This window comes from Chiloscyllium plagiosum, unplaced genomic scaffold (assembly GCF_037043375.1).
Source record: "Chiloscyllium plagiosum isolate Xiang-an unplaced genomic scaffold, Cpla_swu_hap1 HiC_scaffold_43, whole genome shotgun sequence".
NCBI classification, from domain to species: Eukaryota; Metazoa; Chordata; class Chondrichthyes; order Orectolobiformes; family Hemiscylliidae; genus Chiloscyllium; species Chiloscyllium plagiosum.
In genome coordinates, this window is record NW_028270181.1 from 32,892,238 (window position 1) to 32,914,891 (window position 22,654).

At 43.4% G+C, this 22,654-nt stretch overlaps 1 protein-coding gene across 2 annotated transcripts in view; it reads left to right on the plus strand.

The window, feature by feature from the left end:
- The window catches only part of LOC122541740 (tetraspanin-5-like), a 68,756-nt gene that overhangs the window by 13,625 nt on the left and 32,477 nt on the right, over positions 1 to 22,654 (plus strand). For both annotated transcript variants that reach the window (XM_043678633.2, XM_043678632.2), the window contains exons 2-3: positions 17,175 to 17,225; positions 22,370 to 22,513. In XM_043678633.2, the coding sequence (XP_043534568.1) occupies positions 17,175 to 17,225; positions 22,370 to 22,513 (195 nt within the window). The remainder of the gene's footprint in view (positions 1 to 17,174; positions 17,226 to 22,369; positions 22,514 to 22,654) is intronic.

The following is a 22,654-nucleotide window of genomic DNA, read 5'->3' on the forward strand; positions in this document are numbered from 1 at the left end:
AAAATTGTTTTCACATTGTCAAGTCATTTAAGAATCATTTAAGTTTCTGACTTAGTTTAGTGACTCATAATTATAATGCTTAAGTCATTATAGTCCTCAATCTTGTCACAAGAAAGTAAGCTAAAACATTGGCTTTCTCGTTTAGTTCTTCTTCATAAATCTGCAATGACTTTGTTGTTCTGTCAGGTTTATTATGCCTTTCCTTTCTGAAATTTGTCTTGGGAAATGGCCTCTTGCATGCAATAATTGCACCACTTTGATGTTGCTGTTTATGGATCTTGCTGCGTTAAAAATGATTGCCACATTCCATGTCTTGTAACAGTGACCAAAGTACCTTATGGCTTATGAAGTGTTTGAGATGTCCTGAGGCGCTGTCTAAATGTAGGTCCATCTTATTTTCCTGGGTATTGTGTCAGTGGTTAAGCATGAACTATGCTCCTTTGAAACTCCTTTTTCTTTTAAATCTTTACCAAGGTTTCAATAAATCCATGCTTTAGGGGCTGATTTTGTGCTGAGGATGTGAGATCATCCTGGATTCCTGCTACAATTGGTGAATTATTAACCAGTTATGAGGCCAGACACACACTTCACATAATCACAGAACTACTAAGTTGCAGAAGGAGGTCATTCAGATCATCGTGTCTGCACTGACTCTGTTACTCAGTCGGACTGCATAAACTATCTTTTCCCAATACAATATTCAAATAATTGCCCAATGTACTCTTGAATACCTCTAGGGAGGTGCATTCCTTACCCTAAACTATTCGCAATGTGAAAAAAGTTTCTTTTGACATTACCCTTTACATCTCTATGACTCTATTTGCACATCAATTTAAATTGTTACAGTTTATAATATACATTTCTATGTTTTCATGTCATTAAATATTTATATATTCATAGTCAGAGCCTGACTGTGCATATGTTCCCATGATTCTGGGATGTTTCCTTGCCAGACTAACTGAAGCTCAAATTCTTACAGCACAGTTTATATTCAAGAAGGGAAAAAAAGTGTTGTGTTTATTTGGTCTTTATCAATTTTACCAGAAGTTGGGCTGTGTAGCAAAAATACCATTTGCTAACTAGCATGTTGTGTTCGATAGTGGTATGTCAGTGAGGAGGAGATTGTCAGCCTTGGGTGAAGAGGAGATATGAAGGCAGTCAGTAAGGGCGGTGTCCATCTGTGGCATCACCAAGGAGACTGAACTTGTGGTTTATAATCAGCACACTCTCTGTCTTTGTATTTCAATGTCCACGTGATTTATTGAAGAGTGTAGCTTCTTTAAATATTTATTTTTTCCCTTGTGGTCAGTGAAAGGAGCTACCTTTGTGTGTGACATTCACAGGAGATTTCAGGCTCTTGTCCACCTACATGGTTCAAAAAGAATATTGTTCACGATCCCCAACTGTATGCAGGACATAGCAGTTCATACAGCACAATCTGAAGCCGCATTTCCTATTCCCTCAGATGGTGTAGATAGTACAAATATATACAAATGAGACACTCCCAGGAAGTGATGCAATATCAAAAGATCTTGCTTTCTCGTAGATTTGTGGTAACATGAAGCCACAGTAAGGGGTTTCTAAAATAAAGTGAATGTTTTCCTCACCTCAGCAGACTCTATAAACATTCTTTAGACTCAAAGAATCCCTACAGTGTGGAAGCAGGCCATTCAGTCAATCATATCCCCTCCAACCCTCTGAAGAACATTCCAGCCAGACCCACCCTATCCCTGTAACCCTGCATTTCCCATGGCTATCCCACTCCACCTGCACGTCTTTGGATTGTGGGAGGAAACCGGAGCCCCTAGAGGAAACTCACACTGACATGTGCAAAGCTACACAGACTTTTTTTATTTCAAAAATATACTTTATTCATAAAATAATTTGATGGTCTATACAGTTGGTCATGCCATACATACGTAAACATTTACATACAGAGAGCAGAATTTATCATTTGTATATACAGGTCTGTACGTTTACCAATCATATGTCCATATATTTAGCTGAGGCGTCAGCAGAGCCCAAATGACTGACACAGACAGTCACCCGAAGGTGGAATCAAACTTGGGTCCTTGGCACTGTTGGAACAGTGCTAACCAGTGAGCCACAGTGTTACCCTTTACACAACGAGGTGAAGAGTGTAATAATCAAGGACACAGCGATCAGGACTGATGCCATACTGAAGTACACTGTAGTGAAGTTTGAAAACCCAATGTCTGCAGTAACTGCTGATATGTTAATTACTTTCTTTAGCATCCCAAAGCTGTTCAGCCTGTGGTATGGGATTCACATGATTAATTTTATAAATGACTGGCTGCTGTTGAACCTGGAATTTGTGGGCTAAATCGTGAAGCTGATCTGAAATGTTCAAGACAGTGTCATGGTGAACAACTGTGTCAGTAGAGATAGTGGCTAAGATTTCACACTAATACTGATCTTCTCCCTTCTCACATGATGGTTTTGAAGCAGAGCAGATTAGCCATTTGGTAGTACAGAATAACACTGGAAAACAATGTATTTTGTTGAAGCTTTTCATCATCTTGCACTCATCAGGACAATTTGCAAGAATACCAAAGTTAAGGGGAATGACGTAAGCTACATGACAAAAGAGTCTGTACCAATCAGAGATCTCTTTCTGATCAATCAGCACTCTTTTTATACCTTTACAATAGTATTCTTACAAATTGTCCTGATGTGCACAAGAGAAAGGGCTTTGGAAAATTGTGTCTTTTTAAAAAGCACTGAGATTGATGTTATTGATGCAACAACCACAATTAACTGTCAGAAAGCAGCATACAAACTCTGATACATAGGAAGGTAGTTGTGGTTATTTGATTGAATTCCACTTAAGAAAATCACTGCACGAGACCCTCAGGAAGACTCCTTCAGTTTAACTCTTTGCTGCCTCATTCCTGACCTTCAGCATGTCAAGAATGATTGAGGTTTCTTAATCACCTCATCCCAGTCATTTCTCCTGTATTTTGTCTTTACTTACACTGATTACTTTATCAAACACAGAATGCTTGAGAAACTCAACAGGTTTGGCAGCATTTATGCAGAGAAAAAACAGAGTTAACGTTTTAAATCTAGTGTGACTCTGACTTATTTAAACCATTCATTCTCACTAGACCCTGGATTTCCCTTCACCCCAAACTTGTCCTGATTTTGACCATGGAGGCAATAAAGTATTTAATGTCTCTGTTACTTCCGGATGTCCTAATTATCATTTCACATGTCACAACTTAAATGAGTTCTTGTTTACATTCAGTCCTTGCTTCCTGACTGCGTATCTAATGAAACATTTACAATTTGTCTTCACGCCTGTTGCTCGTACACTCCTTTTTATCTCTCAGTCCTCTTTTGCTCAATTCTAAAGTCCTTTGGATCGTTGGCCTCACTACTCCTTTTGACAAAATTGTAGGCTCTTCTCTTTAATTTAACAGTGGTTTTAACTCCTCTTGTTTCCTCTTGTGACTTAAAAGACTGTACATTTTAAGCAATCAGTATATTAAAATAAAATACACGTTATTTAATTACTAAACATTGCTAGTGGCTTGAGGACTGAATGGCTTCCTTCTGTTTATCCTTTAGCGCATGCAGTTGTGTGATTACTAGTGATGTTTAAGGGAGCTATTGTAGCTTTCAGTCACGGTTAGAGTTGTAATCAGTTTGTGAGTTAACATGAGCTTCTAGTCCTTGTCTCTGATGGAAGCAGTAATTGCCTTTTTATAAAGACTAGTTTCAGTTTTTCATGTAATCCACACCTACTTGCACTGACGTTGGAATTGCATTGCACAAAGCAGGCATTGCAATGAGTCACTGAGCACACAGGAAGCTTTGGTTTCTGGTCACTGGGATGGTCTGATCTGTTTATGGGAAAGAGACAGAAAATCACAATGATTTCAGAGTCTTGTAAGAAAGGTACCAGGCACTGGTAAAGTTGTGGATAATGATGCCGGACTCAACTCTTGCATGTGTTGGGAAGGTGAGGTGTTCCAGCTTCGAGAGTAAGAAGGGAAAGCAGTACAGTAAATCCTGAATGTAATTGTGTGACAATATACATCAGTGAGAATGAGCAGGAGGTAGTAACCAACAGGAGCATAGTAGTTGAGAGAATTAGTCTCTTTCTATGACGAAAAGACACACAGTTTAACAAAGAGAAAGAAGCTGAAATGAATATAATGTGAATTTTGAGCGAGAAGGGATTGGTCTAACATTAACATATAGCTGGCCCAGACAGTTATTATGTCATGTGCACCCCACTGTTTATCTACCCGGAATCTCCTCAGACTAAAATCCAGTGTCAGTGTTCTCTTCAGGAGACAAAAACAAGTCCAGGATTTCCCTCCATTCAGGACTGCTACTGCTTTGGGACCTGTGTGAGGTGGTTCTAGCCCCAGTGTGAGTTAAGCTCCGTCAGACGGTGACTACATAGAAAACACAGAAAAGAGCAATAATGAACTGTCCACTTCTCTGGTTTATATCCAGTATCTCTTGCTCCTTCCAGCCAGATTGTGCACACTGACAGGTTATGGCTCAGTCGAATCTTACTGTTATTTTCCAAAACTTCTCTAGAGCATATACACTGTGCTCTTTAATTCTATCTGAGCAGCGAAATATTTAGAGCTTCAATTCTGTGACCCTCCACAGAAACCTTCCAAAGTCCCACAATGTGAGGGGACAGAAATAGGGTACAGGATATTAACTGAGGGCTGAAGGTCTTCTCAAAATTCCAGTGGGAACGTTATGTTTCGTGCTGGATAGTTGTATGAATGCAGCCCATGTGCAACTAACTTTCACCATAGCTTCATGACTTTGTCTTTGGAGAGTTGTGAAGAATGCTTGTGAATTCATTTTGGTCACAGTCATTCTGGATAGCCAGCTGCTTGGTAAGCATTTCTCGGCTTGATTTGTTGAAGCTGCTTTCTCGAAGTTTGTGTTCAGGGTGTTGTTCTGTTCCCAGCAAGGTACCAACTTGTCGCAAGCACAAATCGGAACTTTTCCCGTGGACCTCAGCACCTTGTGGTCAGGACCAAATAGGGTTTCCATCACTGGAATTGCTGCCAGTGGGACTGGCACTGAGATGTTTGAGCACTCTCTGTGCCCGTTAGAGAGACAGCAGTTGCTCTGAGAGAGGTTGGCACAGCTGAAGTACCATCAGAGAGGCAAATTGAAATCGAAATTCCGAGCGCAAACGTTGTCTCTTTCTGTCATTGGGACTCTGGAAAACTTTTGGGGAAAGTCATAGAACTGAGGCTTTTAAAATTTCACTACTCATATACGGTTAAAGAGCAGAGTGTATATGATCTGGAGAAGGCAAGTTTGTGTCACTGTGCTGTGGTCACAGACACTCCTTACGCTTGGCCCAACAATGATTCTCCCAGCTCTGGACCCCTCCTCCTGGAAGTTGTCTCCATGGTGTTGACAGCATCCTTTCCATCCTGCTACCCAGAGAGTAAGCATAAAGAATTAGTGGGCTTTCATGAAGTAATCAACATTCTGGCTTCATTGAAGCTGACCCCAGGGTATGGGGGGACTGTCCAGTGGGCGGCACAGTGGCACAGTGGTTAGCACTGCTGCCTCACAGCCCCAGAGACCTGGGTTCAATTCCCGCCTCAGGCGACAGTCTGTGTGGAGTTTGCACGTTCTCCCCGTGTCTGTGTGGGTTTCCTCCGGGTGCTCCGGTTTCCTCCCACAGTCCAAAGATGTGCAGGTCAGGTGAATTGGCCATGCTAAAATTGCCCATAATGTTAGGTTGAGGGTTAAATGTAGGGATATGGGTGGGTTGTGGGTCGGTGTGGACTTGTTGGGCCGAAGGGCCTGTTTCCACACTGTAGGTAATCTAATCTATAAGGAGAGGTTGCAATTGGAATAAAGAACCTTATTGAAACAATACAAGATTCTTAGGGAACATAATAGTGCAGATGCGAAGAGATTGTTTACCCTCTTGGGAAAGTCTAGGACCAGATGGTGTAACCTCAGAATAAGGGATCACCCAATTAAGACAGAGATGGTGAGGAATTTCTTCTCTCAGGGGGTAGTGAATCTGTGGAATAGTGAAGGCTGATTCACGAGGTATATTCAAGGCTGAAATCGTCAGATCTTTCATCAGGAAGGCAATTAAGGGTTATGGGGAAATGGCAGGAAAGTGGATTTGAAGATTATCAGAGCAGCCATGAGCTCAATTAATGGTGAAGACTTGATGGGCTGTATGGCGTATACATGGTTTTACATCTTATGATCATTTAGTGGACAGTTGATCTCAGTTCCTGCCTGGAAATATTCCCAGAAGTCATAGAGGCCTACAGCATGGAGACAGGCCCTTTGACCCAAACTGGTCCATGCCAACCAAAATGTCCATCCATGCTAACCCCACTCCCCTGCACTTGGCCCGTATCCTTCTAAACCTTTCCTATCCATGTATTTGTCTAAATGCCTTTTAAATGTTGTTCACATACCTGCCTCAACCACTTCTGCTGGCAGCTCATTCCATGTGCATACCACCCTCTGTGTAAAAAAAAAAGTTGCCCCTTAGGTTCCCTTTTATTCTTTCCCCTCTAACCTTAAACTGCTGCCCTCTCGTCCTCGATTCCCCAACCTTGGGAAAAAGACTGAGTGTGTTCACCCTATCAATGCCTCTCGTGATCTTATACGCTTCTATAAGATTCCTCTCCCCACTTCAGTCTCTTACACTGTAAAGGAAACAGTCTTAGCTTGTCTAACCTCTCCCTATAACTTAGTCCTGTGAATCCTGACAACATCCTTGTAAATTTCTTCTGCACTCTTTCCAGTTTAATAACGTTCTTCCTAAAACAAGATGACCAAAACTGAACACAATGCTCCAAGTGCGATCTCATCAACGTCCTGTACAACTGTAACATAACTTCCCAACTTCTATACTCAATGCCCTGACTGCTGAAGGCCAGTGTGCCAAAAGCCGCCTTCACTGCCCTGTCTACCTGTGACTCCACGTTTAGAGAACCATTCACCTGAACTCCAAGGTCCCTCTGTTCCACTACACTCTTTAAGACTCCATTCACCAGGAAACTTGTTTGATTTGACGTTCCAAAATGCAAGACCTCACACTGATCTGTATTAAACTCCATTTGCTGTTTCTCAGCTCACTTCCCCAACTGATTAAGATGCTGCTGCAATTTCTGATAACCTTCCTCACTGTCCACGATGCTGCCTATTTTAGTGTCATCTGCAAACTTACTAATCACGCATTGTACGTTCTCATCCAAATCATTGATATAGATAACAAACAGTAATGGGCCCAGCACTGACCCATGAACCTTATCAGAGGCCTTACTGAAATCCCTATAGAGTGATAGAGTCATAGAGATGTACAGCATGGAAACAGACCCTTCGGTCCAACCCGTCCATGCCGACCAGATATCCCAACCCAATCTAGTCCCACCTGCCAGCACCTGGCCCATTTCCCTCCAAACCCTTCCTATTCATATACCCATCCAAATGCCTCTTAAATGTTGCAATTGTACCAGCCTCCACCACATCCTCTGGCAGCTCATTCCATACATGTACCACCCTCTGTGTGAAAAGGTTGCTCCTTAGGTCTCTTTTATACCTTTCCTCTCTCACCCTAAACCTATGCCCTCTAGTTCTGGACTCCCTGATCCCAGGGAAAAGACTTTGTCTATTTATCCTATCCATGCCCCTCATAATTTTGTAAACCTCTATAAGGTCACCCTCTCAGCCTCCGACGTGCCAGGGAAAACAACCCCAGCCTGTTCAGCCTCTCCCTGTAGCTCAGATCCTCCAACCCTGGCAACATCCTTGTAAATCTTTTCTGAACCCTTTCAAGTTTCACAACATCTTTCCAATAGGAAGGAGACCAGAATTGCACGCAATATTCCGACAGTGGCCTGACCAATGAGACTATATAAATATATAAATCCATAAATGATATATATATTCTACCACTCTGCCCTCATCAACCTTCCTGGTCACTTCATCAAAGAACTCTAACAAATTTGTGAGGCATGATCTCCCACTCACAAAGTCATGCTGACTGCTCCTAATCAAATCCTGTCTTTCTAAATCATGTATATCTTATTCTTCAGATCTTTTCAAGTAACTTACCCACCACAGATGCTAAGCTGACTGGTCTACGATTCCCAGGTTTTACTTTTCAGCCCTTCTTGAATAAGGGCACAACATTCACTACCCTCCAGTCTTCTGGGACCTCACCCATGGCTAATGATGCAAAAATATCAGCCAGGGCCCCTGCAATTTTTTCTCTAGCCTCTTGTAGTGTTCTTGGATATATCTAGTCAGGACCAGGAGATTTATTCACCTTCATACATTCTAATACATCTACTTAGTGGTCACCAAGATATCAGTACTAACTTCCCCAAGTTCCCAAGTCTTCATGTCTTTCTCCACGGTAAACACACAGGAGTAATATTCATTGAGGACCTCGCCCATCTCCTGTGGTTCCACACAATCATGTCCACTTTGTCCTTTGAGGGGCCTTATTCTCTCTCTAGTTATTCTTTTTCCTTTAATATACTTAAAGAATCTCTTTGGATTCACCCTAATCTTCTCAGCCAAAGCTACCTCGTGCTCCCTTTCGCCCTCCTGATTTCCTTCTTCAGTAAACTCCTGTATCCCCTGTAAACCTTCAGGAATTCCCTTGATCCCAGCTGCCTGTACCTGAGTGATGCCTCCTTCTTTTCTAGTCAAAGCCACAATATCTCGAGTCATCCAGGGTTCCCGGCTCCTACCAACCTTGCCCTTCACCCTAACAGGAATGAATAGACCTTGAACTCGAGCTATTTCACTTTTAAAGGCCTCCCACTTGCAGGAGGTCCCTTTGCCTACTACTCCAATCCACTCCTGCAAGCTCCTGTCTATTCAGTCAAAATTAACCTTTGCCCAATTTAGAACTTGAACCTGTGAGCCAGTTTTGTCCCTCTCCATAACTATTTTAAAATTAGTAGAACTATGGTCACTGCTCCTAAGGAGCTCCCCCACTGTCACCTCAGTCACGGGTCCTGCTCTATTTCCCAACAGTAGGTCAGGTTTTGCCCCTTCCCGTGTAGAATCCTCTATATACTGCTGAACACACTTAAATTTTATCCCATCTGAACCCTTAATGCCCTGCCTGTCCCAGTCTATGTTAGGGAAATTAAAATCCTCTACCATAATAACCCTATTGCTCCTGCAAGTCTCCCTGCATAATTGTTCCTCTAATTCCTGTTGACTATTTGGGGGCCTATAGTGCAACTTCAATAATGTCACCATCCCTTTCTTATTTCTTAGCTCCACCCACAAAGCCTCACTGGATGATCACTCAGTTACTTCATCTCTAATTGTAGCTGTGAGACTCACCTTAATCAAAATGCAACTCCCGCTGTCCTCTTTACACTACCTAAAGCATCTATACCCTGGCACATTAAGCTGCCAGTCTTTCCCTTAGCCATGTTTCCGTAATGGCTACAATATCCCAGTCCCACATACCTATCCACGCCCTGAGTTCATTGGCCTTACCTGTCAGCCCTCTTGCATTGAAATAGATGCAATTTAATCCAACAGGCATTCCTTGCTCCCTGTCATACTGTATCTCATTCCAGCCACGCACTTGCCTCCCTGCTGTTGAGGATCCCACCCCCCTTGCCAAGCTAGTTTAAACCCTCCCTTGTAGCACAAGCAAAAATGCCCAGTTCAGGTGCAACATGTTCCTGTTGAATAGATCGCTTCTGCCCCAGAAAAGATCACAATGATCCAAAAATCTGAAGCCCTGCACCAACTTTTTAGCCACATATTCATGTGCTATACCCTCCTGTTCTTACCCTCACGAGGGTGTGGCCCTGGAAGTAATCAGAGATTAGCACCATTAAGGTCCTGGTTTGTAAACTTTTTTCCTGGCTCTCTATAATCATTCCATAGGACATCATTCCTATTTCTACCCATGTCATTTGAGACAATGTGCACAATGGCTTATGGCTGCTCACTCTCCCCCTTGAGAATGTTCTGCAGCCACTCAGAGATGTCCTGGACCCTGGCACCCAGGAGGCAGGACACCATCTTGGATTCCCATTTGCAGCCACACAATCTCCTGTCTTTCCCCCTAACTACTGAGTCTCCTATCACTAAAGTCCTGATGCGGAGGAGGCAGTGTTGGACTGGGGTGGACAAAGATAAAAATCACACAACACCAACAGGTTTATTTAGAGGCACTAGCTTTCAAAGCGCTGGTCCTTCATCAGATAACTGTGGAGCAGCACCATAAGACACAGAATTTATAGCAAAAGATTATAGTGTCATGCAATTGAAATGATATGTTGAACAAACCTAGATTGCTGTTAAGAGTAGAGAGTGTGTTCCTGGAAAAGCACAGCGGGTCAGGCAGCATCCGAGGAGCAGGAGAATCGATGTTTCGGGCATAAGTCCTTCATCGGTCCTCACTTTCTCCTAGATTGTTGTGAAGTCTTTCATCTTTTTGAATAGGTTGCAGGTTTCGGTTCATTAATAAATAAATCCCAGAACTTCTTTCAAGTCACATTCTCGAGGTAACTTAAGGTTTTATAAAAAAAAACATCTCAGCTCAGACAATGCATTAAAGGTGAGAGGTTAGAGCCTGTCTGTATCCCAATAAGACTTGTTCTATTTCCAAAGTGGAATTTACAAAATATTACATGGATGTACTGCCTGCATTGACTGCCTGCAAATTGTGCATTTTTTTGAGCAAAATAGAATGTATCTGCAAATATAATTCTGCAAATATAAATTCATCCCATAGACTTATATGTGTGTGCACGTGCATGAGAGAGAGAGAGAGAATGCATGTGTGTATGCAAGCTTGGTAAAATGTGTGTGTGATTATGGAGTATAAGTCTATTAGAGGATGTGTGCGTGGGACAAAGATCCTTTTTACCTTTACCCTTTCCCACTGTGACCTAGACCCAGTTTTAGTGCCTCCTGACCTGGTTACTGCTGCTTTCCCCTGAACAGTCAGCAATATCCAACCAAGATATGTGTTTTCAAGAGGAATGACCACAGGGGATTCCTGCAGCCTTTGCCTTTCCAGTTCTCTCTGCCTGAACCTTAGGTGTGACCATCTCACTAAAACTCTTACCTATGATGTGCTCAATATCTCGGATGACCCTGAGTCCATTCAGCTCCAGCTCCTTAACACAGTCTCCTAGGAGCTGCAGCTGGGTGCACTTCCCACAGGTTTAGTCATCAGGGACGATGAAAGTCTCGCTGAACTCCCACATCTGCAGGAGGAGCATGCCACTGCTCTAAGACTGAAGAGGAGAATTAAAAAGGATTTCGCCAAAGCTTTGCTACTCACCCTGCTAACAAAACATTTTCCAATAGCACATCTCTCTTCCCCCTTTTTTTTCAGTTAGAGGAAGTAGGAAGAAGATAAACATTAGAGTGGTGTAGTGTTTGGGGTTTAAGCACTCCTTCATACTAGGTCCATGACTGTCCACTGTTTATGTGATGCTTTCAGGCTCTCATGCATAATCTGAAGTAATGTCTCTCTCTCTCTCTCTCTCTCGCTCTGTTTCAGTCGCCCTCTGCTGGATGCTCTTCCTCCTGCTGTTGTGGCACCATTTCAATGCCGCTTTGAGTCATAGAGATGTACATCACGGAAACAGACCCTTCGGTTCAACTCGTCCATGCCGACCAGATATCCCAACCCAATCTAGTTCCATTTTGCATCACTTGGCCCATATCCTCCCTTCTTATTCATATAGCCATCCAGATGCCTTTAAAATGCTGTGATTGTACCAGCCTCCACCACTTCATTCCATACACACACCACCCCCTGAAAAGGTTGCCCCTTTTACATCTTTCCCCTCTCACCCTAATCCTATGCCCTCTAGTTCTGGACTCCCCCACCCCAGGAAAAGGACCTTATCTATTTATCCTATCATTCCCCTCATGATTTTATAAACCTCTATAAGGTCACTCCTCAGCCTCCAATGGTCCAGGGAAAACAGCCCCAGCCTATTCTGCCTCTCCCTATAGCTCAAATCCTCCAACCCTGGCAACATCCTTGTAAATCTTTTCTGAACCCTTTCAAGTTTCACAACATCTTTCCAATAGGAAGGAGACCAGAATTGCACGCAATATTCCAAAAGTGGCCAATCCAATGTCTTGTACAGCCGTAACATGACCTCCCAACTCCTGTACTCAATGCTCTGACCAATAAAGGAAAGCATACCAAACGCCTTCTTCACTATCTACCTATCTACCTGTGACTTTCAAAGAAATATGAACCTGCACTCCAAGGTCTCTTTGTTCAGCAGCACCCCGCAGTCTTGAAACTCACGATATAAATGCATTTACTTTAGTTTAAGGCTGTAAATTGAAAGCTGAGAATTGCTGCATTTTGCCAGGAATAACACTAAGCTATGTATCTGAAGCACTCTTCTCAGCTGGGGGTGCATTCTAAAAAATATGTTTCAGGGCAGCTTAGTCCATGTTAAGAATTTCCAGAGGCCAAAGTACTGAATCAACATAAGAACTGTTCAATGTAGCTAAGTGTGAGGTGATTCACTTTGGTAAGAGTAATAAAAAGATGGGGTACTGGGCTAATGGTCGGATACTTGGTAGTGTGGATGAGCAGAGGGATCTTGGTGTCCATGTACACAGATCTTTGAAAGTTGCCACCCAGGTAAATAGTGCGGTGAAGAAGGCATATGGCGTACTGGCTTTTATTGGTAGAGGAATTGAGTTCCGGAGTACTGAGGTCATGTTGCAGTTGTATAAGACTCTGGTGCGGCCGCATCTGGAGTATTGTGTGCAGTTTTGGTCGCCATATTATAGGAAGGATGTGGAGGCACTGGAAGGGGTGCAGAGGAGGTTTACCAGGATGTTGCCTGGTATGGTAGAAAGATCGTATGAGGAAAGGCTGAGGCACTTGGGGTTGTTTTCATTGGAGAAAAGAAGGTTTAGGGGTGACTTGATAGAGGTGTACAAGATGATTAGGGGTTTAGATAGGGTGGACAGTGAGAATCTTTTTCCACGTATGGAGTCAGCTATTACAAGGGGGGGTAGGTATAGGACAGATGTTAGGGGTCGGTTCGTTACTCAGCGAGTCGTGAGTTCATGGAATGCCCTGCCAGTAGCAGTGGTGGACTCTCCCTCATTATGGGCATTTAAGCGGGCATTGGATAGGCATATGGAGGATAGTGGGCTAGTGTAGGTTAGGTGGGCTTCGATCGGCGCAACATCGAGGGCCAAAGGGCCTGTACTGCGCTGTATTCTTCTATGTTCTATGTTTCAGCACTCAATTCCCAGCAGTTTCTAAAGTACAAAAAGTTACGGAACATTGGAACACAACTTCCACTCATGTGGAACAAAATAGTTAAAAGATACGTCAGAACACCCATTTAGAACATGTTGTCTCTGTAGGCATTTCAACATAGATATCTGCAGGAATCAGGTTCACAAGCCTCACTGGTGTTAGTAACTGAAAAGCAATATTATCTCTAAATTATAAAAATGGTTATGTTATGTGGCTGTCAAGGTATCTTCACAAAGTGGGAGTATCAACAACAAGTGCTACAATGCTATTTAACAGTGGGTTCATGATGAATTGTGGAACTGTTAGCATATTCTGCTACAACTTTGATTTTTTTCTCTTCCACTTTCCAAGGAGGAATATAACTGTGGACAGTGATGCAAAGAAATTATTTAAGCAACTTGACTGTCTCATTTTGTGGTACTTGTACTCAGTGCTTTGGCTGGCTGTTCAGATATTTTCAAACTAACCTGTTCAGAGTTGTTAAGATACACCTCTGGAGCAGGTGGTACTTGAAGCTGACCTCATGATTCAAAGATAGGGACACTCCCAACTACCTGCAGACGCACTTTCTCTAGTCTTTCCTCCATTCAGGTTTTCCTTTAACTAAGAAGGCAAATACCTACATCTAAAATCTAGAGTCATCATCGTTGCTTGACTAGTTGACAAAGTACATTCTCTTGATTTTCTGGATCGCCTGTACTACCACTAAGAGACCTTTGTCCACGTAAAATCCTACAGGTCAGGAAGACACCATTCCAAACATAAGTGGTTAGGTGTTGTTCTCAGCACATGATTAACATTGCATATGTTTGAGTTAAATACCAGTTTTACAAGTTCAGACCAGTTACTTTGATCAAGGAGATCTCCCCTTTTATCAGTTAGTCATAGTTCTGATGACCTGCAGAAATCTTCATATTGTCCATAATATTGTTCCCGAAGCTCCTGTCCTTCTTGAAGATGGTAAAGGTCCTCAAATGTGATCCTTCTGGTAACCACTGGTAACCAGTCTCCAGGCAGAGCCAGAGTCATTGACAACTTCCAGACAGTTCGCAATCCACTATAGTGTCTTCCCACAAGATTTGAGTTTCTGGAGGAAGCTAGATTTTGGAACCTCTTCAAAATGTTTTCCAGATCCAGGTTAAAATGAAGCTTAACCGACCTCTCTACCATTCAAGTGACTTCCAAAAAGTGCTGGCAAATTAGTAAGACGTGACCTTTTCTTCCTGAAGCCTTTTGTATCTTCTCTGTTACTTACCTTATTAAATTGATCAGTGACAGTTCTGTACTCCCAACATCTTCACAATAACTGAAGTCAACTTATTGGCCAATAGTTCCTGCTTCTGCAACATGTACCTTTTTGACATTGACAGAGTGCCCTTTAGTGAGCTTTCAAAGACATTTACAAAGCACCAGCTTCCTTCTCCTTAAGACACTCCATTCCAGCAGGTTATCTGTATTAACATTACTAACTCTGACAAAGATTATGCCCCCATCCATTACAATATTTACAGTTCTGCTGCTGATAGCTGGACACTGCCTTCAAGCATGAGAATGGTTTTAGTATCAGCACCGAAATCTGTCTTCAACGAGCTGCAGCATTGAGTGGACAACAGTGATCCGTGCACTAGAATGTACTGGATGATGAATGCCTGTTCAGCTAATACTGAGCATAACAGAGAGAAGAACAGTATTAAGCATGTGTTATTCCTCTCACAATCCCATTCCTATTCAGACCTTTCTTAACCTGTACAATACTGGCCCTAGTAGTAAATTTACTAACTTAAGTTGGAGAAAAATTTCTAGGACACAGAAATTCAGGAGAAAAGTAATACTTTTTCAGTTTCATTGGATGATTGAGCTTTAAATACACTGGAGATTTGAGAGGAAATTGACTGACAGTCAAAGTTAATCAAAATTTGGTAATGATCTATCCTGCCCTGCGGTGTTTGGTAGGGACCATGAACAGTCTGCTTTATTCTGTATCCAACACCTTTCTGGGGAATGTTTAACATCTGTCTTTGGCAGAATGCTACAGTCTGTTATAATAACCTAGAAATATATTATATATAATATGATTAAGCATGAAGAGAAAATCCTGCCTGACGAATTTACTAGAGTTATTTCTACCACAGCACGGTAGTTCAGTAGTTAACATTACTGCCTCAGCGCCAATGACCTGGGTTTGAATCCAGTCTCGGGAGACTGTGTCTGAGTGGGTTTCCTCCAGGTGTTCCAGATCCCTCCCATAGTCCAAAGATGTGCAGGTTAGGTGGATTGGCCATGCTAAATTGAGCATAGTATCCATGGATGTGCAGGCTAGCTGATTAGCCATGGGAAATACAGGAATACAGGGATAGGATTGGAATTGGATCTAGGTGGGATGCTCTTCAGAGTTGGTGTGGACTCAATTGGCCAAATGGCCTACTTCCTGCTTCCACATTGTAGGGATTCTATGATTTAAGGAATTGACAAATAAAATAGATAAAGGGGAACTGAAAACTGTAATATATATGGATTTCCAAAAGGCATTTGTAAGGTAGCACACATTAAGTGATTTCATAGAGCCTATGATGTTGGGGTATAATATTAACTTGGATAAAGGTTTGGCTAACTACTAGAAAACAGGGAATTTGGTAGAAGAATGGTTTAAGGGGGAATCATCAGACAGCAACCTGTAACTGGTGGTGTGCCACAGCGACCAGTACTGAGTCTAGCTTATTCACAATATATATTAATGACCTGGATGAGGAAAATGAATGTGTTATTGCTGGGTTGTTGAATGACACAAATAGGTGGGAAGGCAAGGGATGAGGATCACAAAAAGATACTGCAGAGGGATACTGACAACTTAAGTGAATGGGAAAACTTGACGGATGGAATGTAATATGGGAAAATGTCAGGTTATGCACTTTGATAGGAAGAATGGAAGAGCTGAATATTATTTAAAATAGAGAAAGATTGCAGAACACTATAGCACAGAAGAATTTAGTTCTAGGACATGTATCACAAAAAGCTATCATATAGTTTCAAGAAGTAATAGGGAAGACAAATGGCCTTTATTTCAAAGAGAGTGGAGTATAAAAATAGGGTGGTCTTGCTAAGACTATATAAGGCACTAGGTAGACCATAGCTGGAATACTGTGAACAGTTTTTGACCCCTCATCTGAGGAAAGATACACTGACATTGGACACAGTCCAGAGAAGGTGCTCAAGATTGATCCCAAGTATAGAGGTATTTTCTGATGAGCAGAGAACAGGCCTGTACTTTTTGGAAGAATGAAAGGTGACACTATTGAAAATGTAAGATTTTTAGGGGTTGTGAGCTGGTCAATGCAGAAAGATTATTTCCCCTGTGGGAGTCTAGGACCAGAGAGCATAACGTCAGGATAAGGGAACAGTCATTTAAGACACAGATGAGGAAGAATTTCTTCCCTCAGAGGGGATTGAATCCATGGAGTTCTTTATCATAGAGGTTCTTTTGAAGCTGAGTTAAGTGTATTCAAGGCTGATATTTTTAGTTCGTAAGGGAATTAAGGATTTTAAGGATGAGGCAAGAAAGTAAGGTTGAAGATTATCAGATCAACCATGATCTGATTGGATGGTGGAGCAGACCCGATAAGGCAAAAAGCCTACTTTTGATCTTACATCTTATAGTTTGAATGGGACAACTTGGGAGGGGCTTCACGCTGTATCTAATTTACACTGGATCTACCTTAGTGGTGTCCCTGTCCTGGGAGAGTTTAAGGCCATCATTCTATACCATTTGCCACACATGCAGTTCCTCACCTCTGATGAGTTTAAAAATCATCAAATACTTATGAATTGAAGGGAAATAGTAGATGGTGTATTGAGATCCTGCTGATTGAATCTTGCTTCCTCTCTCCTTTAGGTAGCTGGAGCTGGGCTCCTTGCGATCACTTTCTGGGCGTGGAATGAAAAGGTAAGAATGGATTGAGACTGAGGAAAGATGTGTTGGTAAATGTGAGGCTGCCCACTATGGCAGAAAGAAGGGAAAGACTGTACAGATTAATTGGAGAGCGATTGCAGAACTCTGGTAACTGACGGGAATATGGGTGCCTTTTCTTTCTCCTATTTGTTCAGGATGTGGACATCACTTATTAGGCCTGTATTGATTGTCCAGAGGGCTGGTGGTAAGAGTTAACTCCACGTTACTGATGTCAGTTTGAAGTCACATGTAGTTCAGACTGGTAAAAGAGCATGCCAGTGAATAAAATGAGTTTATTCCCCCAAACAACAATTAACATTATTCCACCTTCTTATTGAATGCAGTTTCAGTATCTGTCAAGGTGGGATTAGCAGCCAAGTCTCCAGACCATTACTTACAGTGTGGAAACAGCCCTTCGCCTAACAAGTCCACACTGACCCACCGAAGCGTAACCCACCTAGACCAATTCCCCTACGTTTGCCCCTTCATCTAACACTACGGGCCAATTCACCTAACCTGCACATTTTTTTGGATTGTGGGAGGAAACCAGAGCACCCGGAGGAAACCCACAGGGAGAATGTAAACTCCACACAGAGAGTTGCCTGAGGTGGGAACTGAACCCGGGTGTCTGGCGCTGTGAGGCAGCAGTGCTAACCACTGTGCCACCGTGCCGCCCATTAGTTTGCTGTTTGGAATTATTAGTCTAGTGACAGTCTACCACCATCTCCCTGGTACATGACTCACATAAGGTTCATATGCAGATAGAGCAAGAAATTGGGTGGCAAACCGAATATTGTTGTTTATTGCAAAGGGGAATGGGATATAAAGGTCAGGATATTTTGCTGCAGCTGTAAGAGGTATTGGTCAGGACACATCTGTAGGACTGTGACTAGAAGTGATCACTTTATTTAAGGAAGGATATAACTGCATAAGAAGTAGATCAGAGAAGGTTCATTTAATTGGTTTCTGAGATGGAGAGGGTTATTTTATGAGGAAGGTTTGGGCCTGTATCCATTGGAGTCTTGAAGAGTGAGAGCTGATCATTTTGAAATCTAAATGTTCCTGAGGGGATGTGACACAATGAATGCTTAGAGGATGTAGGGGAAATTAGAACAAGAGGGTATTGTTTAAAAATAAGGGATTTCCATGTTAAGCTTGTTAGCCAGGCTGCTGCACAGAGAGATACAGGGGGCCCAGTCAGAGAAATGCTCCTGAAAATGAGCATTTTCATTAGCCAGGAGGCTGCAGAGACACTGAGATACCAGTCACTGACAGGGGCTTGAATGCTCTAAACCTGCTGACACCCAAAGGAAAATAGCTTGTGTACCAAGAATGACTGGAGTCCAGGTACTGCTTGGTACCAAATATATTCTTCAGAAAAAAGTAGACAAGATAAGTTATTACTGGCCTTATTTGGCAAGGGACGCTACCTAGTTCCTTGGTCTGGAGCCAATCAGGTGCAAAAAGTGAAAGCACCTGAGCCAATGGGAAAAAGACACCGTTACTTGAGAAAGATAAGGAAAGAGGGTAAAAGAAGACCCTCAAGGCATACAGGCAGCGACAACTCCAGGGACCCCCCATCGCAAATCAAACCTTACATCAGAGACATGGAGACATGGACAGAGAGAGAGAGCAGCATCAGCCCTCCTCAGCAGCAGTAACAGTTATCCAGCTCGGGATATTATCTTTTGTGTTCTGTGACTACTCAGGGAGTGTCAAGGGACTCGAGTGGGTGTATAAATAAGTTTTTAATTCAGTTTGTTGGAAAATATATAAAATCTACTTTGTAAGAGAACATATAAGAGGTAAGTGTATGGTTTATTACATTAATAATGTAATTTGTGAAGTTATAAGAATTGACTGTTCTCTCTACACACACCAGTAGCTGCAGCTGGCAATTGCTGGGTTCAGGCAGCAGCTGGTTGTAACTGGACTGAAACAAGCATCAACAAGCTCAAGATGAGGAGAAGTGTTTTCTCTCAGAAGGTCTTAAATCATTGGATTTCTCTTACTCAGAGAGGCAAGGGTGTTGGACATTTTTTTTTATTTTAAAAATATACTTTATTCATAAAATAATTTGTTGGTCTGTACAGTTGGTCATGCCATACATATGTAAACATGTACATACAGAGATCAGAATTTATCATTTTTATACAGGTCTGTACATTTTTCAATCATATGCCCATATAACTAGCTGAGGCGTCAGCAGAGCCCAAATGACTGCATGGGCCCCCTGTTCTTCGTTAGGCAGGCAGACTTTACACGGTGGTCTTTCCCCACCGCGCCTTGGCGGCAGCTGCCCCAAGCTTCAGCGCGTCCCTCAACACGTAGTCCTGGACCTTGGAATGTGCCAGTCTGCAGCACTCAGTCGGGGTCAACTCCTTCACCCAGAGAGCGTCCTTCACCGAGTTGATGATCCTCCAGACACAGTTGATGTTCGTCTCGGTGTGCGTCCGGGGGAACAGGCCGTAGAGCACGGAGTCCTGTGTCACGGCGCTGCTCGGGACGAACCTCGACAAACACCACTGCATTCCTCTCCAGACTTCCTCTGCATAGGCACATTCCAGAAGGAGGTGTGTGACAGTCTCGTCCCCCCCGCAGCCGCTTCGAGGGCAGCGTGCGGTGCAGCTGAGAGTCCGGGCGTGCATAAAGGATCTCACAGGCAGAGCCCTTCTCGCCACCAGCCAAGCCATGTCTTGGTGCTTGTTGGAAAGTTCTGGCGATGAGGCATTCTGCCAAATGGCTTTGACAGTCTGCTCAGGGAACCGCTCAATAGGATCCGCCCTCTCCTTTTCCTGAAGGGTCTCAAGGACACTACGTGCTGACCACTTCCTGGGGTCAAAGGTGTTTTTCTTCATAAACTTCTCCACGAAGGACAGGTGATACGGAACGGTCCAACCACTCGGAGCGTTCCACGGCAGCGAGGCCAGGCCCCATCCTTTGCAACACCGGGGACAGGTAGAACCTCAGTACGTAGTGACACTTGGTGTTTGTGTACCGGGGATCCACGCACAGCTTGATGCAGCCACACACAAAGGTGGCCATCAGGGTGAGGGTGGCATTGGGTGTATTTTTTCCCCCGTTGCCCAGATCTTTGTACAGCGAGTCCCTTCGGACCCGGTCCATCTTTGACCTCCATATGAACTGGAAGATGGCCCGGGTGACTGCAGCGGCACAGGTTCTGGGAATAGGCCAGACCTGTGCCACGTATAATAGCAATGACAGTGCCTCACACCTGATGACCAGGTTTTTTCCAGCGATGGAGAGCGACCGTAGCGTCCAACTGCCCAGTTTCTGCCTCACTTTGCTGATACGCTCCTCCCAAGACTTGGCGCATGCCCCAGCCCCCCTGAACCAAATACCCAGCACCTTCAGGTGGTCGGTCCTGACGGTGAAGGGGATCGAGGATTGGTCGGCCCAGTTCCCAAAGAGCATGGCCTCGCTCTTGCCTCGGTTTACCTTGGCCCCCGAGGCCCATTCGAACTGGTCACATATGCACATGAGTCTGTGCACGGACAGCGGATCCGAGCAGAAAACGGCAACGTCATCCATGTACAGGGAGGCCTTAACCTGCAGGCCCCCGCTGCCAGGAATAGTCACCCTTCTCAGGCTCGCATCCTTCCTGATGGACTCGGCAAATGGCTCTATGCAGCACACAAACAAGGCTGCAGGTTAAGGCCTCCCTGTACATGGATGACGTCGCCGTTTTCTGCTCGGATCCGCTGTCCGTGCACAGACTCATGTGCATATGTGACCAGTTCGAACAGGCCTCGGGGGCCAAGGTAAACCAAAGCAAGAGCGAGGCCATGCTCTTTGGGAACATTATTAAGGAAAAGCTAAATTGATTTCATTGTTAGTCATGGACCTGTAATCATCAGGGTGGGTCAGTGTGTTGAGTTCATATCACAGTCAGATCAGGCCATGTTCTGACTGATTGGAGGAGCACTTGAGGGGCCAAGTAGCCTCCCAACTCTTATGGAATTCTCAAGTCTAGGACCTTAGGAATTAACATCACATGAGGAAATGCTGCAAATACTCAGCAGTTTAGGCAACGTCTGTGGAGAAAGAGAGAGTTACTTTTTCAGCTCCGTGAACTTTCATCAGAACATTTGAATTGGGGGATATGGTGTCCCTGTGATTTTGGTGATGTTTAATATTAAAAGCTTTCCACTGGGCTGACAATTAGACCACTGCTTCGCTGCTGTCTGTTTAATGTGACTTCCTATCCACAGATATAGAGTAAAGCCAGTTGGGACGCTATAGATATGCCATCCTCTGCAATCCCTTCAACTCCCATTCCTCAGTGAATTGTACCTGGTTGGCAGCCTTAGGGAGACCCGTCTTGAGCAACGTTCATCCTGGTGGATTCGGCTGACATCTGCTGGCATTCCAGAAATTCAGAAGCCACTGTGGCCTCTGGTGTTCCAGGTTCCTTCACTGCAGCTAATGTTTATGGAGAGCCTTTTACTGTCATCAGACATCGCAAAATATTTCACTGCTTGTGTCCACTTCAAATTCTTAATTTCCAATCATCTCAGCAGTGATGGTGACACCAGCTGATGGCAGCAAAATATTTGGGAACAATGTGCTCGGACCTTGTAATTAATTCATTCTTGATGCTAATTGCTATGTCGGTGCTCAGGTTGTTGAGATGTTCTGGCAGCGTCAATAAAACCATTAGGAGATGACACAAACCGTTAGCAAGAACTATCTTTGAAAAGACATTTTGAAGTGGTGATTTTCTTTAATACATTTACAGGACGTGGGCATCACTGGCCGACCAGCACTTACTACCCATCCCTAAATGGCCCAGAGGGCAGTTAAGAGTCAGCTACATTGCTGTGAGTCTGGAGTCACATGCAGGCCAGACCAGATATGGATGGCAGTGTCTTTTCATTAAAAACATTAATGAACCGGATGGGTTTTTCCAACAATCAGCAATGATTTCATCATCATCATTAGACTCTCAGTTCTAGGATTTTTTTTATTGAATTCAAATTCCACCAACTGCATGGCAGGATTTCAACCGAGATTCCCAGAATGTTGCCTGGGTCCCTGGATTAATTGTCTAGCAATAATGCTATTATGCCCTTGGCTCCTGACTGATGATTGATTGGAATTTGTTTCTATGTGTACAGGGTGTGTTGAATATTCAGTCCATCACAGAGCTGAAAGGCTTCGATCCAGTCTGGGTGGTCCTGGTGGTTGGCTCAGTCACCTTCATTTTGGGATTTGCAGGCTGCATTGGAGCTCTACGTGAGAATATCTGTCTCCTAAAATTTGTAAGTCTTTCAAACCTGTTGTTTATCCTTTCCTCAGTGAGCTCAGTGCTCCTGGAAACAGACATGTCTGTATATATCTGTTTCCTAGAATTTCCTAGACCAAGCCACTAATATGCGGTCACAGAATTTTGCTCAAGAACT